This window comes from Emys orbicularis, chromosome 2 (assembly GCF_028017835.1).
Source record: "Emys orbicularis isolate rEmyOrb1 chromosome 2, rEmyOrb1.hap1, whole genome shotgun sequence".
NCBI lineage: Eukaryota > Metazoa > Chordata > Testudines > Emydidae > Emys > Emys orbicularis.
In genome coordinates, this window is record NC_088684.1 from 245257066 (window position 1) to 245281070 (window position 24005).

The window sequence follows — 24005 nt, forward strand, 5'->3', positions numbered from 1 at the left end:
AGCAGTTTTATCATTGGTCTTCCACAACACCTGCTGTGCTACCTTTGTACACTTTTGTTTGTTTAAATTAGTGGAATGTAAGTTTGGGTGTGCCTGATGCACTGTGCAGCACACCAGGTGCATTCAGCTGGATATACAATAGCTGGAGCAGTCAAATGATTATAGAGAGCTGATATGCATTTTAAAATCATGAAACTGAAAATTCTTTTCCAAATAGATTTCTTACTGGGAATTGCAGTTTATGGAGTACATTTCAAATTTAAAAAATGGTTTAGAATTAGTTTCTCCATCACTAACAGACAAGACCTTAGTTTACAATCACTAATGCCTGAAACCAATGAGAGGCATGCAGGCAGAAACTTGACATCCTAAATTGGAATCTTGGAAGGTGAAATGTCTCTCAGTTCACCTTTTATATTAGGTGTGTGTGGTCTAACTGCACAGCATATTATCAAAGGTGACCACTGTAATAGTAACTCATAAGCTTTAAGTATCATTTCATTCCCTTTATTGCATAATCAGCTGACAGTGGTTTTCATGCATAATAAGGTGACTTATTCTCTGAAGTCCTTACATTCTCATGAAAGTTTAATTTTTCCTTCATCCCTATTTGTTTATATTTGGCTGCATGTGAGTGGTCTCAAAAGGAACTGGTTTGATTTTAATTGTTTCCATCTCTCCTACCTCTTGGTTGCTTAATGAGATCTCAATTCTCCTTTGCAAATGTTTGTTCTCGTTGTCTCTTTGATATGGGGCTGTTTCTGCAGGGAAGCAACTTGTTTTCACCGTTACTTATTCCCACGTCATCATTTAATTTGGTCAAATGATTTTTCTAAAGTATCTGTATATAGATCAATTCCTTGCTATCTGGTTTATCATGTGGGGCTATAAGTCATTCACAGTCTCTGGCACCTGGTGAAAGTTTTGAGGGGTCTCTGATGCTGTATGTTGTTTAGGAAAAGGAATGGAGTCTCTCAAGATAACTGTTTATACTCCATTTCTAGACCAGGTAATCCCCCTTTTTATATTCCTAGTGGAAATAAAGGTATTTTAAGGGAGGTATTAGAAATTATTGCTTTCTCAGTGCTGTGATGGCAGCGACCATGTCATTTTTCCCTATATGGAAGAAGCAAGCTCTTGATAAACCTATGAGCTCAGGATACATGAGTTAGAGAGAGAGGCCCAGATCCACAAAGGAACCTTGGGTGTTGTGATGCTGAGAACTGCAACACCTAACTTTTAGGTGCCAGGAATAACACTGCAATCCACAAAGCCCGAGTTAGGTGCCCAGGCTCCTTATACAATGAATGGGACAAGATAGGCACCCAAGAATGTTATCCACAAAAGACAGCACACTGAGCAGTGAATAATCTAAGCAATCCAATAGGAGATGCTGACAAGATGAGTGTTCCCTGCCCCCTCACAAAGATCGACACCTAAGTCCCAGGTTCAGGAAGGCACCTATCTCTGTTTGCAATCTACAACCAGGAATCCCTCTCCTGGAATCAGGGGGCTCAGGCACTTAGGTCACTTTCTGTGCAAATGTGTTAGGTGCCTGCCTCATTCCACACAAAACCAGAGGAGGAGCCCACCTTGTGGCCCAGTGGTTAGAGCACTCGCCTGGAATGTGTGAGACCCAATTACAATTCCCACCTCTGCATAAGCATGAGATAGGAGTTGAACAGGAATCTCCCACTCTCAGAAGAGGTATGCTAATCTCTGAGCTGTGGCACATCCTGATGAGTGAGGAGGGAGGGTGGCTCCCTCACTCTCTCCTGTTGAAGCTATTCCACTTTGTATAAATACTTAAAGAGTCATTGGGCCAGAGAGCAAGAGAGACTATGATTCTGTAGACCAAGGGTGGACAAACTATCACCTGCGGGCCACGTCAGACCTTTTATCCGGCTCTCGAGCTCCTGCCGGTGAGCGGGGTTGGGGGCTTGCCCCGCTCCGCCCACCCAGTGCTCCCCAGTCCCCGACTCAAAGTTCCTTGATGAGCACCATCTTCCCACATGCAGAACCACACTGCGTGACCGGCGCCACTTACCCAGACTTCATCGCGCTGTTTCTGGGATTGGAACCATGCCCCTATGTGCCAGCGTGCCCAATCCCCAAAGCGCCAGCGTCCTCGCGCCAGCCTCTGCCCAAACTAGCCACTGATCAAGGTCAGCAGCATTGCAGGATACTACTCCTAATCGAGTCCAATTAGGAACTGCGAGCTCCTCCATTGACCAATCCCTGAGGCACTGCTCCTCCGAGAGACTCCCCTCGTTCCTCATTAGCCAATCACCGCAGCCCAGACCCTCCTGGTCTCCTATAGCCACACCCTCAAGACTATTGAAACCGCCCAGGGGCCGCACCCATTCCAGCTAGGGTGCCTCCGCCCGTGGCAGTGCCCGATACGGCCGCGTTGGTGTCACTGCCGGCAGGGCCCCTAGGAATCCCCGATACCGCCCCTGTAGAGCGCCCCCCCCCCGCACTACACCCCGCGCCACACCCCCATGAGTCCCCCACCTTCCACCTTGGTAACATCCCTTATAGAGCCCCCCCTATGCTACATCCCATAGAGTCCCCCTCCCCCACATTAATCAAAGAGGGTGTGGAAAGGGGGTAAATTTTGTTTAATTATTGTAATATGTTGTTATGATGGTATATTTAGAATAGTAAGTAAGGTTTTATGTTTATTTCCACTAAAATGTATCTTTATTAAATAGAGTTTATTAGAATATTTCTGAATTGTTAATTTCGTGAGCATTCATGATCTGCCATACAATTTCCATACCCAGATGTGGCCCTCATGCCAAAAAGTTTCCCTACCCCGACCTACAGGATTAGGCAGCAGTCGAGCAGTTTTGTGAGTCAAAGTGGTGTCTAAAACTGGGACTTAGGCACCTAAATCTGGTGGTGAGGTGCCTCGGTACCTTTGTGGATCTGGGCCTTCGTGCCCATAGACCCTGCTCTTAGAGCCCTTCCCGATGACCAACACATAGTGTGACAATGCTGGAAGCTTCAGAGGTAGGGTGACTACCTTTGTTGGATGGATATAAGGGAAAACTACATTAAAAATAAGGGGCACTGCTTTAATTTTAGGGACATTTTAGGGAAAAACCATTTCCCTTAACACACCATGTATTTTTCTCTCAAGTGTACATTTCTACTGCCCTCAGGTATACAATGTAATTACCATAAGCTTCAATATAATGTTTAAAATGGTACGTACTAGTTTTAATACATTTCAATACATGTTAAAATAAGGGACAGGTGGTCCCCCTAAGGAAGGGACAAATCAATGCACTAAGGGACAGTCCCTTAAAATAAGGGACAGGTGGTCACCCTATTCAGAGGAAACTGCACATCTCATGCAGCTGTTTGAATACAGAAACCTGCACAGACGCATACCCTTGAGATAGGCCACACCTCTTCATGCCAGTCACACTGAAAATGTATTAAGGTTTCACGTGCCAGTAATACATTTTGACAGTTTTAGAAGGTCTCTTTCTATAAGTCTATAATACATAATTAAACTATTGTTGTAAAATAAGTAAGGTTTTTAAAATGTTTAAGAAGCTTCATTTAAAATTAAATTAAAATGCAGAGCCCTCCAGACCCCAGCAGTGTGAGTGCCACTGAAAATCAGCTCGCATGCCACAGGTTGCCTACCCCTGGCCTAGAACCTAGGTAACACATCATTACCTTATTTGCATGACATTTGATCCAAAGCACTTCCTTGATCAACATTTAGTGTGGCTTTTACTTGGCAAGTGCCTTGAACTGCATCACGACACTAGAGTCTCTCCAGTTAAAAAGGTTCAGCTATGTCTGGCTGTGGAGAATGATCCAACCATTTCCATACCTTCATTTCTAATATTTATTCACAGGTCAGTCAGTCAAACTTTCCTGGGGTTTATGACGCACAATGGCACGTAATTAACAAAGCTTATTTTAGAAGGTCTGGGCTTTTCAAGATATGCTTCCTTATTAAGGTGTCTCAGAGAAAAGGAAAAAACCATCACTAACCTTTATGGGCAAGGAATCAACAAAAATGTTGCTCGTTCCTTTTATTACCAAACTCTGAAAGCAGCAAAACAAGCTAGTTCTTAAATAAGTTACATACAGCCTTTCACAAGAATTGTGTTCACACACAGGAGAAAACTGAGTATCAGTGCCAGAGTTTGCTGGGAGGTTACTAACGTTCTAATAAAACCAGTAACACCAACACCAACCACTTATGAATCCTGAGTAGGGCCTCCAAACATTGTGAGATTAGCCTACAAATCATGAGATTATAAAACAATAAAAAAGAGCCCAAATTTATATTTGCCTTTTGAGTCTTACGCAGAAATAATGTCTTGCATTGAGATGTGGGTGATTTGCATCCTCCCACACAGAGCTCTGCTGAGACATGTCTTAACCCCGTAAGCATATTCATGCACACGACCTACACTACAGTTAATAATTTCAACCACTCCAGTGAGTAGACACTGCATGAAAAGCAGGTCAACTAGGTGACTAATTTATTTATTTTTGCAGTTTACAGTGCAGCCAGAATGCTGTGAAGAGATAAAGTGACAGCATATTCTTTCAGCTGCCATAAACTGAGCAATAAAATAACTTCATTGGAGGCAGAAACTACTATACTTCAGCCAGTCAATTACCCACATGCTCATCAGTCAGACAGTTTTAATAGACAAAAGATCAAAATGCCCCTGAATAGAAACAGATAATTTATTATGCAATTTTTAATAACTTATTTACTTTGCCAGATATCCCCAATCTTATTCCTTGAGAAATTATATGTGATATTCAACCCATGATTTTCAGAAAATGCCATATCTTAAGTGTCTGACAGTAGCTAGCAAGCAGGTCCAATGCTTTGCAATATGTGTCAGAAATGGATGGAACTAATTTATGGTAGTATAGTAGCATCATTCTAGAGGCCCTAACTAAGATCAATGGTCTGTGGTGTGAAGTGTCATATAAGCACAATGTTCAAGTGGCTGTCTCTGCCCTGAAAACCTAAATCTAAGGCCTTGTCTACACTGCCACTTTAAAGCGCTGCAACTTTCTTGCTTGTGGGGGTGAAAAAACACCCCCCTGAGCGCTGCAAGTTTCAGCGCTGTAAAGTGGCAGTGTAGACAGTGCACCAGTGCTGGGAGCTGTGCTCCCAGCGCTGTAAGCTAATCCCCTCGTGGAAGTAGAGTACCTGCAGTGCTGGGAGAGCTCTCTCCCAGCACTGGCGCGCGACCACACTCGCACTTCAAAGCGCTGCCATGGGAGCGTTCCCGCAACAGCGCCTTGTAGTTTCGAGTGTAGCCATGCCCTTAGGTTGGCCTAGCTACATTGCTCAGGGGTGTGAAAAATTCACTCCTATGAGAGACATAGTTAAGCTGGCCTAAACCCCTGTGTAGACACTGCTAGGTCGATGGATTCTGTGGACCTACCTACTGCCTCTCAGAAGGGTGGAGTTACTACAGCGCTGGATAAACCCCTTCCATCACTGTAGTGAGCATCTACACTACAGCAGGGCAGCTACAGCACTTGTAGAGCAGACGGACCCTTAATCTATTTTACAAGAAACCTTAGGCCTTGTCTACACAGGGAAATTTCCCAGCATAGCTGTAGGGGAGCAGAGATTCTGTTCCAGAATAAAATCACTTTTATTGTAGAATAGTGTGTCCGCATACCAGAATAGTCATAGCAATGCCAGAAAATTTCCCCCATGTAGACAAGACCTTAATTTCTTATCAAGAAATTCTTAATACAGGAACAGTTTCTGACAATATAACTATGAATGTTTAATGCTTTAACTGAAACTCTGTACTCTTTAAAAGTATAAAAGATGGATGACAATAAAAACCATAATCTGATGGTCTAGGTATACTTGGCCCTGCCTCAGCACAGGGGTCTGTAATAGATGACCTCTAAGGTTATGTCTACAACACTACAGTTAGACACCTGCAGCTGGCCCATACCAGCTGACTCTGGCTCCTGGGGCTCAGGCTAAGGGGCTGTTTAACTGCAGCGTAGCCATTCATGCTCGGGCTGCAGCCCGAGCTCTGGGACTCTCCCACTTTGCAGGTTCCTAGAGCCCAGGCTCCAGCCTGAGACCGAATGTGTACATCGCAATTAAACAGCTTAACCCGAGCCACACAAGCCTGTCAGCTGCAAGGGCAGCTGCAGGTTTTTAACTGCAGTGTAGACATACCCTCAAGGTCCCTCTTCCAGCCCTACATTTCTATAATTCTGTGAAATGCATAACATGAATCAGAAGAACATACTCACCAGCTATTCCCCACATGTCCAAAAACATCACAGCTCAAAAGAAACCGTGTGAGATTATTTAAACAGGGTTTGCCTTACAAAAAAACCTGGTGTGAACTTAAGAAAGAAACACTTCTGGGCAATGGCTTCCTGTTATTTTTCAAATGGGACAGGAAAAGATATTGAAGGTGCAAGAGACCATAAGAGAACATTTGTTGTAACTGCTCTCCTTATTGAGATCTGGATTGTCACTGAAAGGTGACTACAGTACCATTACACTGGTGAGCAACAGATGGGATCAGTATCAGCTTATAGTGTTTACTATATATATTTATACATATTAATTTTTGACATGTGACTGTTTCTTTTCTAACACTGCCATTCAAGAAGGATGTGTAACTACTTTTCAGCAAATTAACTGACCGGGTAATCAATTTTCCTGACATTTACAGCTGGGTGGAATCTACAGGGAAGTTACTCTGACTTGGAAAAAATGCCAACTGGCAACATAAAGCTGTTCATTTGAAAGATAAGACTCTCCTTCCAAAGACTGAAGAGTGAGGAAATAATCCATATCTATGGAAATCTGGTTGTCTACATTAGATTCACATTATTGCCAACCCAAAGTTAAAAAATAATGAGTCAAACACACCTCCCCCAAATGATGAGATTATTAAACTAGTCGATTTTGGGTTCTTTTATTTGCCTTTTGGGTTTTGAGCTCATAGGCTGTGTTTTCCCCACAACCATGGGGGCTAGAAAATTACTTCTTTTGTTTGACACTTTTAGGAAAAAGTGTCAAATCTCAGGATACTTGTGATAAAAGTTACCATAAGAGGTGGCAACACTGGTTGTTAACTTCTGTGTGAGATCATGGGAATCCAACATTTTGCCAGATCCTTCCCTCATGTTTTTAGAGTCCCTCCAGCAGAATCTCAAGAGAGTATTGCACCCCTGCTTCTGGTCACATAAGGCCACTATATTTGTTGTGTAAAATTGTCACTACAGTAGCTCCGTTGACTTCAATGGAGCTTCTCCAATTTGCAACCTCAGAGAGCCTAGTTCGTAACGTTTCCCTTAGTGAAAGTAGAGAAAGCAGAAGCAGAACGAAACTGACAATATTAGAGTTTCTCTCTGCTGCTCCTCCAGTCCCAGCGCTAGTGCTGGGAAGAGAATGCACTGTGTGATAGGTGTAATACAGCCAACAGATTAAATCATCTACTGCAGATAGGGCTGCTACAGATGAAAGAATAGGGTGTCTCTTCCTGTTCTCTGATCACCCCAGCAGCAGCTGATAATCAGATCCAATCACAGAACTAAGTGAATAACTCACAGTGATCAATGTAAAAACAACAAGGAGTACTTGTGGCACCTTAGTTTGTTTACTCCAATGAGAAACTGCAGAACTGGAATTAATTTGCAAACTGGACACCATCAAATTAGGCCTGAATAAAGACTGGGAGTGGATGGGTCACTACAGAAACTAAATTTCTCCATACTAATTTCCCCCTACTGTTACTCACACCTTCTTGTCAACTGTTTGAAAAGGGTCACCCTGCGTACATTGCCCTCATTACCACCACAAAAAGGATTTTTCCTCCCTTGGTATTCTACTGTTGAAATTAGCCCACTTCCACTTTATTTGAATTGACTCGTTATCACTGACCGCCCACTTGGTAAGGCAAGTATCAGGGGGTAGCCGTGTTAGTCTGTATCTACAAAAACAACAAGGAGTCTGGTGGCACCTTAAAGACTAACAGATTTATTTGGGCATAAGCTTTCGTGGGTAAAAACCTCACTTTCCCATCTTTTCATGTACTGTGTGTATATACCTGTCGACTGTATTTTCCACTCCATGTCTCTGACAAAGTGGGTTTTAGCCCACAAAAATTTATTTAGCCCAAATAAATTTGTTAGTCTCTTAGGTGCCACAATTACTCCTTATTGTTTTTGCTGATACAGACTAACACGGCTACCACTCTGAAAAGTGATCAATGTAGTTAATTCAGGCCACATCTACCCTAGAGGGTCTACAGCAGCATAGGTATGGCACCGTAGCTATGCCAACACAACCCCATAGTGTAGACGCTACCTACAATGACGGAAAGGGTTTTTCTGTCAGTGTAGGAACACCCACCTGCCCAAGCGACAGTAGCTAGGTTGATGGAAGCATTGTACATTGTCTACACTGGAAGTTATGTAGCATTGCTACAGCACTCAGAGTGTGGATTTTTCACACTCCTGAGTGACACAGTTATGTTGATATAAATGTTAAGTGTACATCAGGCCTTAGCCAACTTTTTCTAATTCAATGTTCAATATTTTTTTTACTCTGTAGATTGATCAGCACAGCACAAATTTAGAATATTCATGCTTAGTTGTGATTGGTCAGCTGAGTCACATGGTACTGTTCTTGTTCTTCAAGTAGAAGTGCAAGCTCTGGCAGCATGAATAGTAAAATTTGCCTCCCCACAAACATTAGTGCTAGTAAACTCGATCACTACGATTTTCAAAGGCTCCTAAGGGATTTAGGAGTGCAAATCTCACTGAAAGCCCCTGGAAAGCTTTTCGGGTTGGGGAGAAGTTTCCCTGACAGACAACTGAAGCTTAGACTGCAGAGATTTCTGCAAACTACAAAAAACTATATTTGTGCATTAAGCCAAACGCAGGGCATGGCTTTCCCCAAGAGGCAAACAACTAATTCCTACAACCCAGGCAGCAATTCTGTTGTAAATTCATCTATATTTGCATTGCAAACATGTACTTGTATAGCAGCAGCCTGGCATCTTATCAGCGAGAAAAACTGCCTACCAGAATAGGATCTATTTGCGAGTGTTCACAAGCAACAGGAAGAGTCATGTGCCTGCATCCAAGGGAGAAAAAACCTTCAGGAGTTCCATTCTGGTACAGGATCATGAGAATCTCACTTTTTCCCACCCACTCATTTTATAATTTTTCTTTAAGGGAAGTGGGTGGCACCTTCCTCCGCCCCAGCCTATGACACTTCTCTGGCACCAAAGTGAACAAATACAATGATGTTTCTGATCTACCCAACAGCATTAGGGGAGTGTTATGAGCAGAAGCATAGGGGCACTCTTTCATGGGCAGCAAGGGTAAGACACAAAGGATCAAACAAAAAGACAACAACATCAGGGGACAGACGCTTAAAGAAGGAAAGAGGAGAGATGGCCTAGTGCAGCATTTCTCAAATGCAGGCAGTGTGGCTGCATGCAGCCACAAGGGGCTTTTCTTGCGGTCACAGCCTCCTGGGCAGTGATTGGGGGTGGGGGCAAAGCAGTGGTTCCTCCCCTTGGGCTACAAGGATGTGTTGAGCCCTGACCCACTTTGGAGCCACAAGTGCCAGAGGAGCAGACAGCCGGTGTGATTTCCCCACCTTCCCGGGGGCGGTGGGGCTCAGGCTTCCGGCTTCAGGCCTGGGGTGGCAGGCTCCAGCCACGGGCTCCAACCATGGGGCTTTCGGCTCCGGGTTTTGGCTGTGCAGTGGCAGGCTCCATTTCCCAGGCCTCTGGGTTCACCACCCCCCTCATCACCCCTGGCCCCCGCTGCTGCCCCCAGCCCCTCACCCATCCACCCCATCACCCTTGGCCCTCGCTGTCTCCCTACCCACCTCCCCATCCGGGGCTTAATTTGTCACCCGGCTTGCCAGGGCTGAGTAAGTCTGCTCTGAAAAGTGGTATGTGTATGTTTGTAAATATCACTCATCACTGCCTCAGAGCTAGATAACAAGTCTGCTGCTCTGAAAAGTGATATTAACAAATATACAAATATCACTTTTCACAGGAGCAGACTTACTAGCTAGCGAGTCTAAAAAAAACCACAACCAAAAAAGCAAAAAACCCAACAACAACAAAAAAGACCAGAACATGCAAAACACCTTATTTGTGTTTCTATTCTGTTTAGGTCCAGTAAAGAATAGAGACAACTGTACATTATTATTACTATTGAGTGTGCTAATAAAAACCCTACATAAATAACTATGATTTGGACATGTATATGTGCATATTTATTTGTTTTTCCTAAATTAATTATTTTAGGGGAAACTGTCATAGTGGCCACTAGCAAGATTTGGTGGCCACATTCAGAGGCCACCAAAAAAATTGTGGTGAGAACCCCTGGCCTAGTGGCTATATGGTAGCACATTTCCCTAAAGCTTGCAATGACTGGGAGTGCTATGGAGGCACTGCAGACGCAGCCCCATATTTCTTTATAGAGACAACACCCCATCCTTGCTGCCTGAAGCACTGCCCACAGAACTTCCCTAGTACTGCTGATCACAGGAGAAGACTTGCCACAGTGGTGAGCAATCAGAGCACTAAACACTGTTCACTTAACTCACCAATAGTTTTCCACATTAATATTTACCTTAGTAAGAAAGGAAAAGCAGAAACTTTCCCTCCATTGTTGCTGGGCAAGTAACGAAAATCATTATTCACTAATACTTTCCAGGACAGGGAAATCAAAGTACAACCTTGGCATTTTCCCTGTCCTTTTAATCACCTGTCTAGGTCACTATAGGTTCCAGGAACTTTACACAAGTTAATAGAACCACACAGCTGAATGAGGGCTTTGTGATGAGATCCAGGTCCCAGCCTGTACACCCACATAACCCCATGGACTTCCTGAAAGATACAAACACCAGAGTTACGGACTTACCGGTCAGCCAGACACCCTGTGAAACCAGAAGTCCTCAATCAGGCAGCAGTGCAGACAAAAAAAAAAAAAAAAAAGCAAATACTGTACAGCCTAGTAGCTGGGATATCACAGAATTATGCATTCCTGAGCATCACAGTGGAGCAGGTAGGTGACACTTCATCAGGACCCTCGACGCCTTAATGATGAATGGGTGTAACTTTTCCTTCATAATATATATTCTGTATTGAGACCTGAGCTAATTGAAAATGGGGGGGGGGGGGCAGGGGGGCACGGGGAGGGATTGCTTAGAGGATGGGAACCCTTTTAAAAAAAATAAACAAATTTACTCAATTTCAACCAGGTCTAGAGTAGATTTTTAAAAGTGGGGGAGGGGGAGATTTGTAATTTTTCCTTCTGAAATGCCACCCACCCTCCTTTCCTCCCCCTGTTTTCTGAATCTTCAATAGCTGAAAAATGTTGACCAACATTGTGATCTGGTTACAGTTCACATACTAACCTCCTAACACACTTGGTATTTATTAATGTTTCTAAACCAATTTTTTTCAGTCATTTTTTTTTCAAATGGGAAAGGAGCAAAAAGTTGAACATAAAATAATTCTTCAGCAAAATAGAATAGGCACATTTATTTTCTGGTTTGGAGTGTGTTCTCCCCCTTGTTATCTGCATGAAGCAATACTAATGGAGTGTGCTTGAAGACGGTTTCTGTTGCACCACTGTTTTGTCATGCTGATTGTAAGTAATAATTGTTTACACAATAGAGCAGGACAGGTTCTGTGCCTTTCGCCCCTGAGGCAAATTAGTCCTACCGACTCCTTTACATGATTCATTAGTGCTGTGTTAGCTTAACTGTGTCTTAGCTGTGGTTAATGCTGTGTGTTTGCCTCTGAGTGGAAGTGCTAGAGGTAGGCAGTGTAGGTAGTTTCAGCTGAACTACATACTTTACAAAGTGAAAACCTTAAGGATTTAAGGCCAGGTCTATACTACAGAATCACTCCAGTTTAACAACATCGTTCAGGAGTGTGGATAGTGACGTTACGTAGTTATACCAACCTAAATGCTGGTGTAGACTAGCACTATGTTGGCAGGAGAGCTTCTCCCACTGACATAGCTATCACCTCTCACAAAGGTGGATTAACTATATTGACGGGAGAGCTCTCTCCCCTCGGCGTAGAGCATCTTCATTAATTTTAAGTGTAGACCTTCCCTAAGTAGCCACTGGTGTCCAAATCCTAAGTGATATCTGACTTTTGATGTCAAAGTAAATTATTTTAGGGTCATGTTTTCAAAGTAGCTGAGGTGTGGCCTCCCTTTCTGAAGGTGGATTGCATGTCCAAAATATTCACATGCAATTTTGCAATTTGAAAATGAACTGAAAGTGCACATCAGGACACTTGCACCTCTCATCACCTGATCTGCACCTAGTTAGAGAGGGGCAAGTGCAGTAGAACCTCAGAGTTACAGACACCTCGGGAATGGAGGCTGTCCGTACCTCTGAAATGGTCCGTAACTCTGAACAAGACATTACAGACTTCTGCCATGGCGGAGTTGGGGCTGCAGCTGTAGGGTTGGGGGGGGGGGGCGTGTGTCAGGACTTGGGGGGAGGGGTTTCTGACCCTAGGAGCCATCTGGGTTCCTGGCAGGGGGCTCAGAGCTTCTCCCCCTGGGAGCACCCGGGCTCATGGCTTTAGACCTGGAGGGAGTGCTGGGGATTGGGGCTTTAGCCCTGCGGCTCTGTTCCAGCTTCAGCCCCACGAGGGGAGCCGGTGATTGGGGCTTCAGCCCTGCAGCTCTGCTCGGGGTTTCTGCTGGGGGGGAGAGGGCGGGACTCTAACTACGGGGGGAATGCTGGGGCTGAAACCGGCGCTCCCCTCGTAGCTAAAGCCCTGAGCCCCGGCACCCCCCGTGGGGCTGAAACTGGGAGCGGAGTCCCGGGGCTCAAGCCCCGATCTATGGTGTGTCTCCCCCCCCCCAAAGCTGAAGCTGGGAATGGAGCCATGGGGTTGAAGCTCCGAGCCCCAGTGCTCCCCCGGTCTAAAGCCCTGAGCCCTGGTGCTCCTTCAGGGCAGAAGCCCCAAGTGCCCCCTCCACCCGAGCCCTGACCCCACAGACACACCCAGTGGCTGCAGCCCCAACCCCCCAGGACTCTGCTGGAGCATGGAGGCAGCCTATAATGGCAGGCACTTTTGGTGGTTAAATGAGACTGAGGCTACATCAAACCTCCGAGCAACTAACCCCCAGTGTAGAGAGTGCTAGATCAAATTCTTCCATCGATCAAGCTACCACCTCTTGGGGAGGTGGATTACCTACACCAATTAGAGAACGCTCCCATTGGCAGAGGTTGTGCTGCTGTAGTGTTTCAAGTGTAGACAAGCCCTGAGGCCTGGCCTACACTTAAAGTTTAGGTCAACATAGGGACATCGCTCAGTGGTATGTAAAATCCAAACCCCAGAGTAATTTAGCTACGCCGACATAACTCCCAGTGTAGACGCAGAAGAATGCTTCCATCAACCAAGCTAGTGTCATTCAGGGAGGTGATGTTATTACACCAACAGAACAACCTCTTCCATTGGTATAGGCTGTGTCTACACTATGGGTCATGCTAGAATAGCTACAGCGCTGTAGCTATGCCAGTACAGTTCCCAGAGTGTAGACATGACCTGACTCAGCTGATAATCTTTTTACATATAACTGTATTCAAAGTCTGTGTTATTATTTTAAACATCTCTGTGTATGAAAAATAACTTTGCCATATATAATAAAACGGGACTTACTCAAGTCCCATGGGCTAGCTCCATAGTACAAAGGTGTTTCAAGTAGCTGTGATGTTCCAAAGCAATGCACAAGGACTTTTGTCCTCCCTCCCAAGTCCTTCAATTTGTTTGTTACGCTCCCTTTACCAGTTCTTTCACAAGCTTTTCAAGGCACACCCACTACTCATCTCTCCCCTCCATAAACCTCCCCACAACTCTATATAGCTCTGATCCTGCACCATTGAGGGAGCTTTGCCTTTGACTTATTCATAGATTCTAGGACTGGAAGGGCCCTCAAGAGGTCATCGAGTCCAGTCCCCTGCCCGCATGGCAGGACCAAATACTGTCTAGACCATCCCTGATAGACATTTATCTAAGACTTCAAAGAGCATAGGACCAAGCCCTATATGAGTATTGTTTATTTAGGAGAGGAAAGGAATAACTTTGCTAGGGAAACTGCTGGATGAATTTATGCCTGTATAATGTAATTACTCAACTGGGATTTGTTCAAGACACAAGGGCTAACATTTTTACTTTTCCAAAAAGGGGGCCATGAAAGACAGCACTTAAAGGGAGTAAATCATCTCATAGCACTATGCTGGGGCACTACCTGACTGAGGGGGAAGAGCACTTTGCAGCTGTTGTGTATACAGCACTCTTACGACAGAGCAATGAAGTTGCTGGGTGTCCGGTAAGGAGCTCCTCTATGTAAAGACTGGGTCCAGTCCTGCTTAGATTATGAGATCTGATGACATATCCTGAGGTGTAGTAGTATGGTGGCAGGACATGCCCAGAAGTCTGGATAACAGTGTATTTGAACCAGCAATACATTTACAATACCTTTGTAAGTTGTCTTGGCTCACTTCCTTCTTCTACAACAATTAGCTGAGATCTTCCATTCCTCTCATTGTCCCGAATGCCAACAGCAACTTGAGTAGCCTTCAGACGCTCAAATTTATTGCATGTTGAGCCACACCACTGGTAAATTTCCTAGAATAAATGAGAACAGATACTTCAGCCATCAGAATCAACATAGGGCAGAATTATGAAATACTTTAGAGCTGTTACTAAAACACAAAGGGCCAGACTGTCAGGTTGTGTAAATCAGCACAGCACCATTGAATTTAATGGAGTTATCCCAAATTATACCAGCTGAGGATCTGGATCAAAGACTGTTTCCATGTCATATAGACTAGTGCTATAACTGAAGTATTCATGTAGCGTCACTCACCATCGTTTCTATGCGCTAGGGCTTGGGTTTGGTTCAGAAGTGCAAAAATCTGGCTGTTTATCTGAAGCTTATCTAAACAAGCTGAATCTCTTGAGTTTCTTCATGAGAAATTTCTTCCCCAACCTCAGAAATGAAATTTCTGGTACTACTTCTTCCAATGAGGAACACTCAGAGTTCAGCCCCTCTTACGGGACTGTCAAGGCTGAATCCCCACTCTGGCACTTTGAGTGCAGAAGGTGGGGGGAAGGGGGGCCCGCAAGGTTTCTAAAAATTAATACTGGCCACTCCAGGCTTATATTAAATTCCCAAGGTTACAGCATTTCTCTGATCTTGGATTGGTAGATTCTGCCACCCCCCAAGTGCAGGACCCCTTTGAGAGCCTAGGAGGGTACACTTGGGAATTCCTTTCTATGGGGTCCCTCAAGCCCTTTCACCCCCCCTCTGAGGAAGAGCTGAGAAAGAAAAAGAAAAAGAAAAAAAAAGAAGAAAATCAGCTGTTGTCACCAGCTAATTAAACAACATGTGCACAAACCTCTTAAGACACAAAAATCCAATTCTGTTCTTTAAAAAGGTAAATTTTATTAATTAAAAAAAAGAAAGAAAATACATCTGGGAACTGAGGCTATTGCTAGATTTTAAAAGAGCAACTACAAGGATTAAGCACCAAGAATAGCTTTCTTGAGGTTCAGCTTAAAGGTTACAAGCAAAACAAAAGCACCTGGGGTCAGCACAGAGGAATCCACAAGCCATAACGAATAAAAGGAATAAACCTAATCGTGTCTTCCTAGACATTTCCTAATCTACTTAAATATCTGGGGTTTTAAATGAGTAATTTCTAGGTATGATACTGATGATTTTTTCATACCTGGCCCAAGCTTCTTACAGCATAGCTGCTGCTCTGTCCACCTCTCCCCGGGAGAACAACAGACAGACAAAAGGGGAGTCTTTTTTCAATTTTAAAACGTTCTAGCCTTCCCATTGGCTCTTTTGGCCAGGTGCCCACTCACTTCCTTTTACCTATGCATAACAGTGAGACTTTTTAACCCTCTACAGGTAGAGCAATTAGAGAACTGCTACTAAGAGGGATATTATAGCCACTGGCTGGCTGGGTGTCCATAAAAGGGAGCCCCCACAACCCCCCACTTTCATTTATCACAGGGACTTTGACAGTTCCAGTTCTGATTTCAGCCAGAAACCAGAGCCAAAGAAACCTCACCCAAACATTTCAGAATTTTGAGTCTGGTTCTCAAAAATGGACGAAAGTCCTTCAATTTGGTCTGTTAATTCCCGTTTTGGGGACCCTTCATTTTAGATTGCTATTCTCGTGTAGGCCCACTCCTGCTTTGACCCATCACTAAAGTTGGGGTCACTCAAAGGCACTTCCAAGAGAGCAAATGCATATTCGCCTTCAATAAAGCTTTTCTGAATTGGGGAGTTTCCTCACCAGCGTTCCGATCCAAAACCACGTGAAGTCAATGCAAAGACTCTCACTGAGTCTAGGTCAGGCCCTAGGCAGGCCCTTCCAGGATCTAGTTATCACTATGGGGATCCTTCAATTGACAGCCTCACAATGATTAACGTTTGTTTAGAGCATCTGAAATGTTTCACAAATCAGATTCTCTATCCTAGATGCAGACTATGTGTAGAGGTAAAGAAAACAGATTTAGGTCTTTGCAGTACTTGCTGAAAACATAGGCAGAATAGAAGAGGGTGAAGAAATTCTGGAGGTTGAACTGGAAGGAGCTAGTCAAAAGGGAATTAATCAGTTAGTATTTCTAGTTTGTTTGTTTTTTCTCCATTTCTTTTTGGACAGTGTTAATTTGGAAAAAAAAAAAAATCTTCAATAATTCTGCAGGGACTCCAATACAGTAGCAATGGCAAAAGCTACACAATATACACATCACATTTTTAAGAACAAGGATCATCACTAAATAATTAATATTTTCATCTTTCAAAAAGGAGGTTAAACAATTGACTGAGCAGGCTGGTGTCTCTGGACATGGTACAAATAGTAAGAGAGGCACTGTTTGTCGGTACTTTCATGGGTAAATAACTGGTTTGTAAAGTTTAGGTCAATAGAATAAAAATAATGTGGCCCAATTTTTTTAATCACAATTTTAAACTCTTCCTTGCAAATTGCCTCTATAACTCCCATGGAAGAGTTGTAGTCACAGAAGTATCAGTTTCAGACAAGTGGGTTATGAAATATTTCTTCTTCATGCAAGTCAATGCAAGTACCTTCTTGTAAATGCTAACTTGCTATGTGTAGAACAGGCAGTAGATAACCTACTCAAAGCTTATTTCAAATGTCTGTCTTTAACTGATTAAAGGAGACTAAAATATATGTGATCTCACAGCCTAGGCCCTACTCCCTTCCCCACCAAGTGGTTACCCATGTTTGGAATCTGCCAACAGCTGTTGTAGGCTTTCATTAAGAGTAGAGGTAAGCTACAACCAGAAGCTCAAATCTGGATCTCTTCAAATTTCAAGGGGCTCATTTTTGAATCTCCATATCTTTGAACCTGCCTTTAAAATTTTGATCCTAGGTCTGAGTCAAAAGCAGATGGGCCTGTTTTCCCCATTCTGATTTGGATGTGTACTTTGTGAGCTATCCACAATCTGGGGCCAAAAATCTTGGCTTCAAATTTGGCTACATCTAATCTGATTCAAATAGTGCCTTCTTGACCCATCTTTAAAACAAGATTTTGTTATGGAGTATTCTAAATCTGTATCAAGAGAAGTCAGATAAAGTTATTGTTTAGAACTGTGCTACACTGAGGCTACGTCTTCACTGGGGGGGGGGGCGATTTAAGATATGCAAATTCAGCTACGCGAATAGCGTAGCTGAATTCGACGTATCGGAGCCGACTTATCCCGCTGTGAGGACGGCGGCAAATCGACCTCCACGGCTCCCCCGTCGACGGCGCTTACTCCTACCTCCGCTGGTGGAGTACAAGCGTCGATTCGGGGATCGATTGTCGCGTCCCGGCGAGACGCGATAATTCGATCCCCGAGAGATAGATTTCTACCCGCCGATTCAGGCAGGTAGTGTAGACGTAGCCTGAGTATAGGTAGGCTCGGAAGGATTATATTTTTATTGGTAAATCTCAGTAAACGTCAATTTCACTGTACACAAAGAAACAGATGAAAAAAAATGATTGATAGGAGGCAAAGAAACAAAAATGCTGGTTGAGATCTTATTAAAGTTTGATTTAAGGATATTTACTTCTTATATTTTGACAAATGTTGTTTACAATTTGTGTTTTAGCAGTTACAAAGCTTTAACTTTTTGAAATCAATGTCTACTGTCATTAAATAATTAACTGACCCATTCTGTTGCCTGCCTCCCATATTTTCTTGCAACTGTGCACATTTTTAAAAAAATGATAAAGAAAAAATGCTTTAAAACAAACATTTATATCATCCATCAAAATTATTCAAAGAAATTGAATTCTGCCAAACCTAAGTATAGAGTAAAAAACATTGCAAATCCAGTCTCATTTACCATATTTTTTATTCAAAAACAACTAAGGGTGAGGTTAGGAAATCAGGGATGTCTTAGAAAGACCATGTAGCATCCACTTAATTAACCACACTCAACAAATGTAGGCAAAACATTTACCAAAGCCAAAAATATTAGAAGGATGTACACCTCTACCCCGATATAACGTGACTCGATATAACACGAATTCAGATATAACGCAGTAAAGCAGTGCTCCGGGAGGATCAAAGCAAGTTCAATATAACGCGGTTTCACCTATAACACGGTAAGATTTTTTGGCTCCCGAGGACAGCATTATATCGGGGTAGAGGTGTATTAAAAACATAAATACTGAACAAATAAGGTGTACCTAATGAATGATAGAGAAAAGACACTGGGACTTAGTAAAGCATAAGGTAATAAACCAATACTGAGAAACAAATATTTTTCCTTTGTAATCATACTGCATAAAATTAATGCTTGTTGTAAACAAATATGACAACCCATATGAAAATAGCGGGAGATCTTAAATGGAGTGTTTAGTGTTGTTTTATTGCTCATTCATTGAATGGAGGAGAGAGAGAGAAGAGCTATAAACAAGAAGTCTCTTCTCAGAAATCCTTCGCACACCTATAACTCCATTCACCTTTTTATTTTCTTCCTAAAATCTCATTTATTTTAGGTCTTGTCTACACAGAGCTATTCCAGTTTAACTGTTCCATTTGGGCACTCTATTCCAGAATAAAATTGATTTTATTCCAGAATAATTACTTGGCTTTGTGAATGGAGTAATTACTGTGGAATAAAGACACTTTTTTCTGGAATAGTGTCCGCATGGGGAGTTATTCTGAAATAGCTATTGTGGAATAGTTTTTTTTTTGCAATAGCTATGCCAATCAATTTGATCAGTTTGTAAACAGGGCCTCAGTGATGGACAGATCTCAAAAGACTTAGAATTTGGTTCTGAGAAGCACCCAGAAGTTCACTTCTTTATCCAAATTTCTTAGATCTGCAGAACCCAACTGGAAATCTTGTAAGAAGTCTCACCTGCAAGATTTTTGGTACTACTACGAATTAGGCTGCAAACTCTGGGGGGAAAAAATAGTCTCATCATTTCAATACTGCTGGTTTTCTCACATGAAGCAGAACCATGGAGGTCCAGGTAAAAAAAAGAGAGAAGTACCAAACTTTTTGAAACTTCAGTAAAGATTTGCTTTAAGTTTAAGTGAAAGATAAAGGAACTATAATTTTATCCAAATTGTTTTCCCCTGATCTGTTTCTCATGCATTTTTGAATTTTTTCCTAAATTCTCAAAGACTTTCTGGGTGCATATATACCTATTGTTCATATTATATTTCTGCAGAAGTGAAACACATATTTCAGGCTTACTTTTCATTCTCATCTTCCTTTTCTCTTTGTTGCTCCCAATTTAGCTGATTTCAAACATCAGCGACACATGCTGGGACCACTGAAGATGTATCAGCAATAAATAAGAGTTTGTTATTTCTCGCGAGATATAGAAGCAATAAGGAGGAGAAATAAAATATGTTTCTACAAAATTAACTGGAGAGATTAAGGAAGTCTTGCCTTATCACTGTGTGCTTTGCAAGTTGAAAGAATCTCTCTCTCCAGCATGTTCATTAAGGTTAAAGTTCACCAGGTTTCTACTACACTACATACGAGTAATATTCTTTGCACCTTGACTCTCTCTTCTTTAAATAAACAATACCTAGCTGTGTGAAGTCCAGTCTTGGAGGATGACTGCAGCTCTATAAATATATACTACAATATTAACAATACGGACACTGTCATTTGCATTTAAAAAAATAAGGCCAAGATTATCAAAAGTGACTAATGATTTGGGGTGCCATCTTAATGCATCTTAAGGGGACCTGGTTTTCAGCACATTCTGAAAACCAAGCCCCTTTAAGGCTGAAGTGAGACACCCAAAAATCGAGGTACCTTAAATCACTTTTGACAAAAATCTTGGTCCCAGTTTCTTCCAGTGGAATTAACATGGCTGACTGTATTTTGTTTTTTATTTGTATGGAATTAAACCTGATATGTACGTGGTGAGCCCAGGGAAGGTATTTTTTTCCTAAAAGCGGGACACAATGGTCTGATCACCCCATATGTTAAAGCTGTGGGATGGGCTTCTGTGGGAGGAAATCTCCACAAAGAGATCTCCTTTAAATCCTCTCATATCATCCCATTAGGCAGACATGATATTTGCAAACCTCCACCCAGCCCAGCCCAGGGCAGATCCTGGGAAAACACTAGGGTTATGTATACACTGTAATTAAACACTGGCACCTGGCCTGTGTCAGCTGACTCTGGCTCACAGGGCTCAGGCTGTAGGGATGTAAATCTGCAGGTGCAGACGTCTAGTCTGAGGTTGCAGCCCAAGCTCTGGAACAGTCCCCCCGCATAGGGTCCCAGAGCTTGAGCTCCAGTCCTGGCCTGAACATCTACACTGCAATTTTACAGCAAGCTCGACTCAGCTGACACAGGCCAGCCACGGGTGTTTAATTGCAAAGTAGACATATCCTAGAAAGCCAGCGCCATCTGCACAGATATCCTTTTCATCTGCACCCACCTACATGAATGGATGGAAAATTTGATGGGACGAGCAGTGATTAAGACTGCCCCAATAGAAAGGGGGAGGAAAGCACTCACTGGGCAATGCAGGGGATGCACTCCAGAGGTTCTAGCCACCCATTAACCAGCTGGGGAAGGAGGGAAGCAGATTGGTGTGTCCCCCCCCCCATTAATTTAAAGCCTAGCCCGGGACATTGAGGGGATGGGTGGGAAGGGAGGCTTTTTGCTCTATTTCAGCAGCAGCAAGGTTACTTTTTGGGTTCCCCAGATCCAAGATTCCTAATTTTTTCCCCCCAGGATTTTTTTAAGTTCCCAGTTCCAGGATGCCAGGAGAAGGAAAATCGAGGCAGCTTCTGCACCCAGTAGAGGAAGCATGTGAAGAGAAAAGTAGAAGCTCTGGGATCCCCCTTCCTGCTTGTGGGGCTGCACCCTGTCAGAGAGGTCTTTGTCCTGCCACAGGGGTTGTACTCCTGGTCCCCAAGCTGGCAGCACAGCCCATTGAGCAGAAGAAGCCATGCTGGGGGGAGGGGGTTGATGTGGCTGGCTCCAGGCCTCCAGGGCCTTCAGCTGAGCCTGGGCACGCTACTGCTGCCCCCGTCCATCTGCTCACAAGAGAGAGGGATGAGGGCCATGCTGCTACTGGGGGTGCCCACTCCAGGAGCTGCTCGACTGGGACTCGGCCTGCGGCTGAGTCCCCTCCCCGCCACCTCAGCTCATGGGGTGAGGGGCTATGTCAGGGCCCCCGTGATGAGGAAGCTAGTGCAGGGATGGCCTTGGGCCATTCCCCCACTCACGCAGTGGGACCCAGCCTGTAGCTGCAGGGCGTCCTGGGATATGGGGCAGGCAGCAGCAGTGGCTGCCTCTCTGGCAGTGGCCCCTTCCTGTGTTGCCACAGCAGGAGTCGGTTGTGCTTGGGGAAGAAAGACCACAGAAGGGGACAGGGCTTCTAGAGGGGGTCCTCCCTTCTCATGGCCTGGAAAGGGCCAGTCCAGCCCTCCCGGATGCATTAAGGGGTGGTTGCCCCTGGGGTGGGGGTGAGGGTTTCTTTACGTAGTTTTTCCAGGGCATCGTGGGCCTACGCTCGCTGCCCGGTGGGGAAGAGAGATTCTCGGTTTCCACAAGACTTTAGAGCAGAGAGGCCTACTGGCATGGCCCCAATGCTGAGAAAGCGTTAGCAGAGGTCGGGAGCTAGAGGATGAACAACTCATGACCACTGCTGGAAACGTTCATCTTACAGTAGGTAGTGAATTAGGTGATGGGCACCTCCCCTTCAGGTGGGAGCCCAAATCCCTTTCACAGGGGTCTGAGTCTGGGGGAAGCGAGGGTCTCAACCTGACAGGTTGATTTGGAGGATGAAGAGGGTGAGACTGTCTCTGGGTTGTGCCTCTCTCTCCTTTAGCCAGCAGGGAGGCCAGCTGAGGCCCCTGGGTTCCAAGAATGGGGGTCAATGGCCCCCAGTAGGGGAAGGCACTGGCTGTGGTGTGCTGTGCACTGTGCCAGAGGTAGCCACCCAGCTCCCACCTACCTTGGCTATGCCACCTAATGCACAGGCTTTGAGATGATTTGGCAAGATTGTTGGCCTTGGTTGCCCAGATGGAGGGGCAACACTGTCACTGGTTTGGGGTGGGGTCAGTGTTCCACAGTAGGCCACTGAGCTACCAGGGCAGGAGACCCCCACCCCTTAATCTCCCAGAACAGCATACCCCTTGGGGCTTCAAGTACTGTAACAGTTTCTAACAAGGTACAAGTGGGTGATGCAGGTGCCAAAGCTCAGGGATATGCTGAACCTGACTGGCCTGTTAGGACTCATTTATCTAAAGTGGCAAAGGAAAAATATGGAAAGAGCAGTTTGTGGAATTGTTCCTCCTACTTTTTCCATGAGGATCTGGCTGAGGACACGGGGAAAAAAGGAAAAAAAGGATGAAGACAAGCCCCAGGTAGCCCAGACCCTTAAGAATCGGACTGTCATTTCACATACATGAGAGTATAATTTGTGAGAGAAACCGTGGGAGGAGTGTTTATGAGAACATAATCGCAAGGGTTCACACTACATAGGGGTGCATGGCATGGGTAAGGTACAAAAAGAAGTTTAGACAGAGAGTGGCAGAAGTCAGAATTGTCATGGGGAAAAAAGAACTAAGATCTCTGGCTTGGCCATCCTGCCCAGCTGTTTTTCCAGACTGTGGACTGCCAGTGCCAAAGCCACAGGTCCCAATTGCGGATATCAGTGTTAGGGACCAAGATAGAGGTGGTCTGGCCTAATAGTCAGAGCTGGTATCCACGTAGGGGAACAAAGCCAAAGGTCAGCAGCAGAGTCAACTGCCAATTACCAGATCCAGGAGTCAAGCCTGAATCAGAACTAGGAATCTAAGCTGAGAGTTGGAGCCAGGGTCAGATACCACATCCTCAGCTGCTATAAATCAATATAACTCAGTTGACATCAGTGGAACCTGTCATTTACATCAGGTGAGGATATGGTCCACTGTTTCTACTAGCTCAAATATAAAAATTCTATACTACTTCCCTGAAGAGAATCACCTAAACAACTGAAGTCTTGAAGCACAAAACCAAGCAAATATTATCCAGGATATTATACACTTGTGCTTCCAGTCTAATTAGTGTGTACAGAAAATTAAAATATAAATATGAATATATTTTTAATACTATTCATATATACAGCAACTTATGTGATCCTTTTCAATTTCCATTATTAAAAATCACTGTAAGGACACAGTCCACATGATGGACTAGCAGCCTCCAACTTAATTTAAATTGATTTAGTAAAAAAAGATGATTGCAAGAAAGCATACAAAAACATGTTAGTGGGTTTTGCAACAGTCCAGTTTTACAAAAGACGATGGGATTCAATTTGAAATTTGTGGAAGAAAACAATACGACCATAAAAAAAGAGTTAGCCCTAGATTGTTGAGCTGGTCAATCAATTTTCAAGTTTTAGAATGTTCTTAGTCAAGTGAGAGGCCCAGGAAGAGGTGAGGGAGTTCACACAGGA

General features: G+C 43.9%; 1 protein-coding gene across 1 annotated transcript in view; it reads right to left on the reverse strand.

Moving 5' to 3' along the window:
• The window catches only part of SCIN (scinderin), a 93897-nt gene that overhangs the window by 43624 nt on the left and 26268 nt on the right, over nt 1-24005 (reverse strand). Inside the window, exon 4 of the mRNA XM_065397694.1 lies at nt 14526-14675. Coding sequence (XP_065253766.1) covers nt 14526-14675 — 150 coding nt within the window. The remainder of the gene's footprint in view (nt 1-14525; nt 14676-24005) is intronic.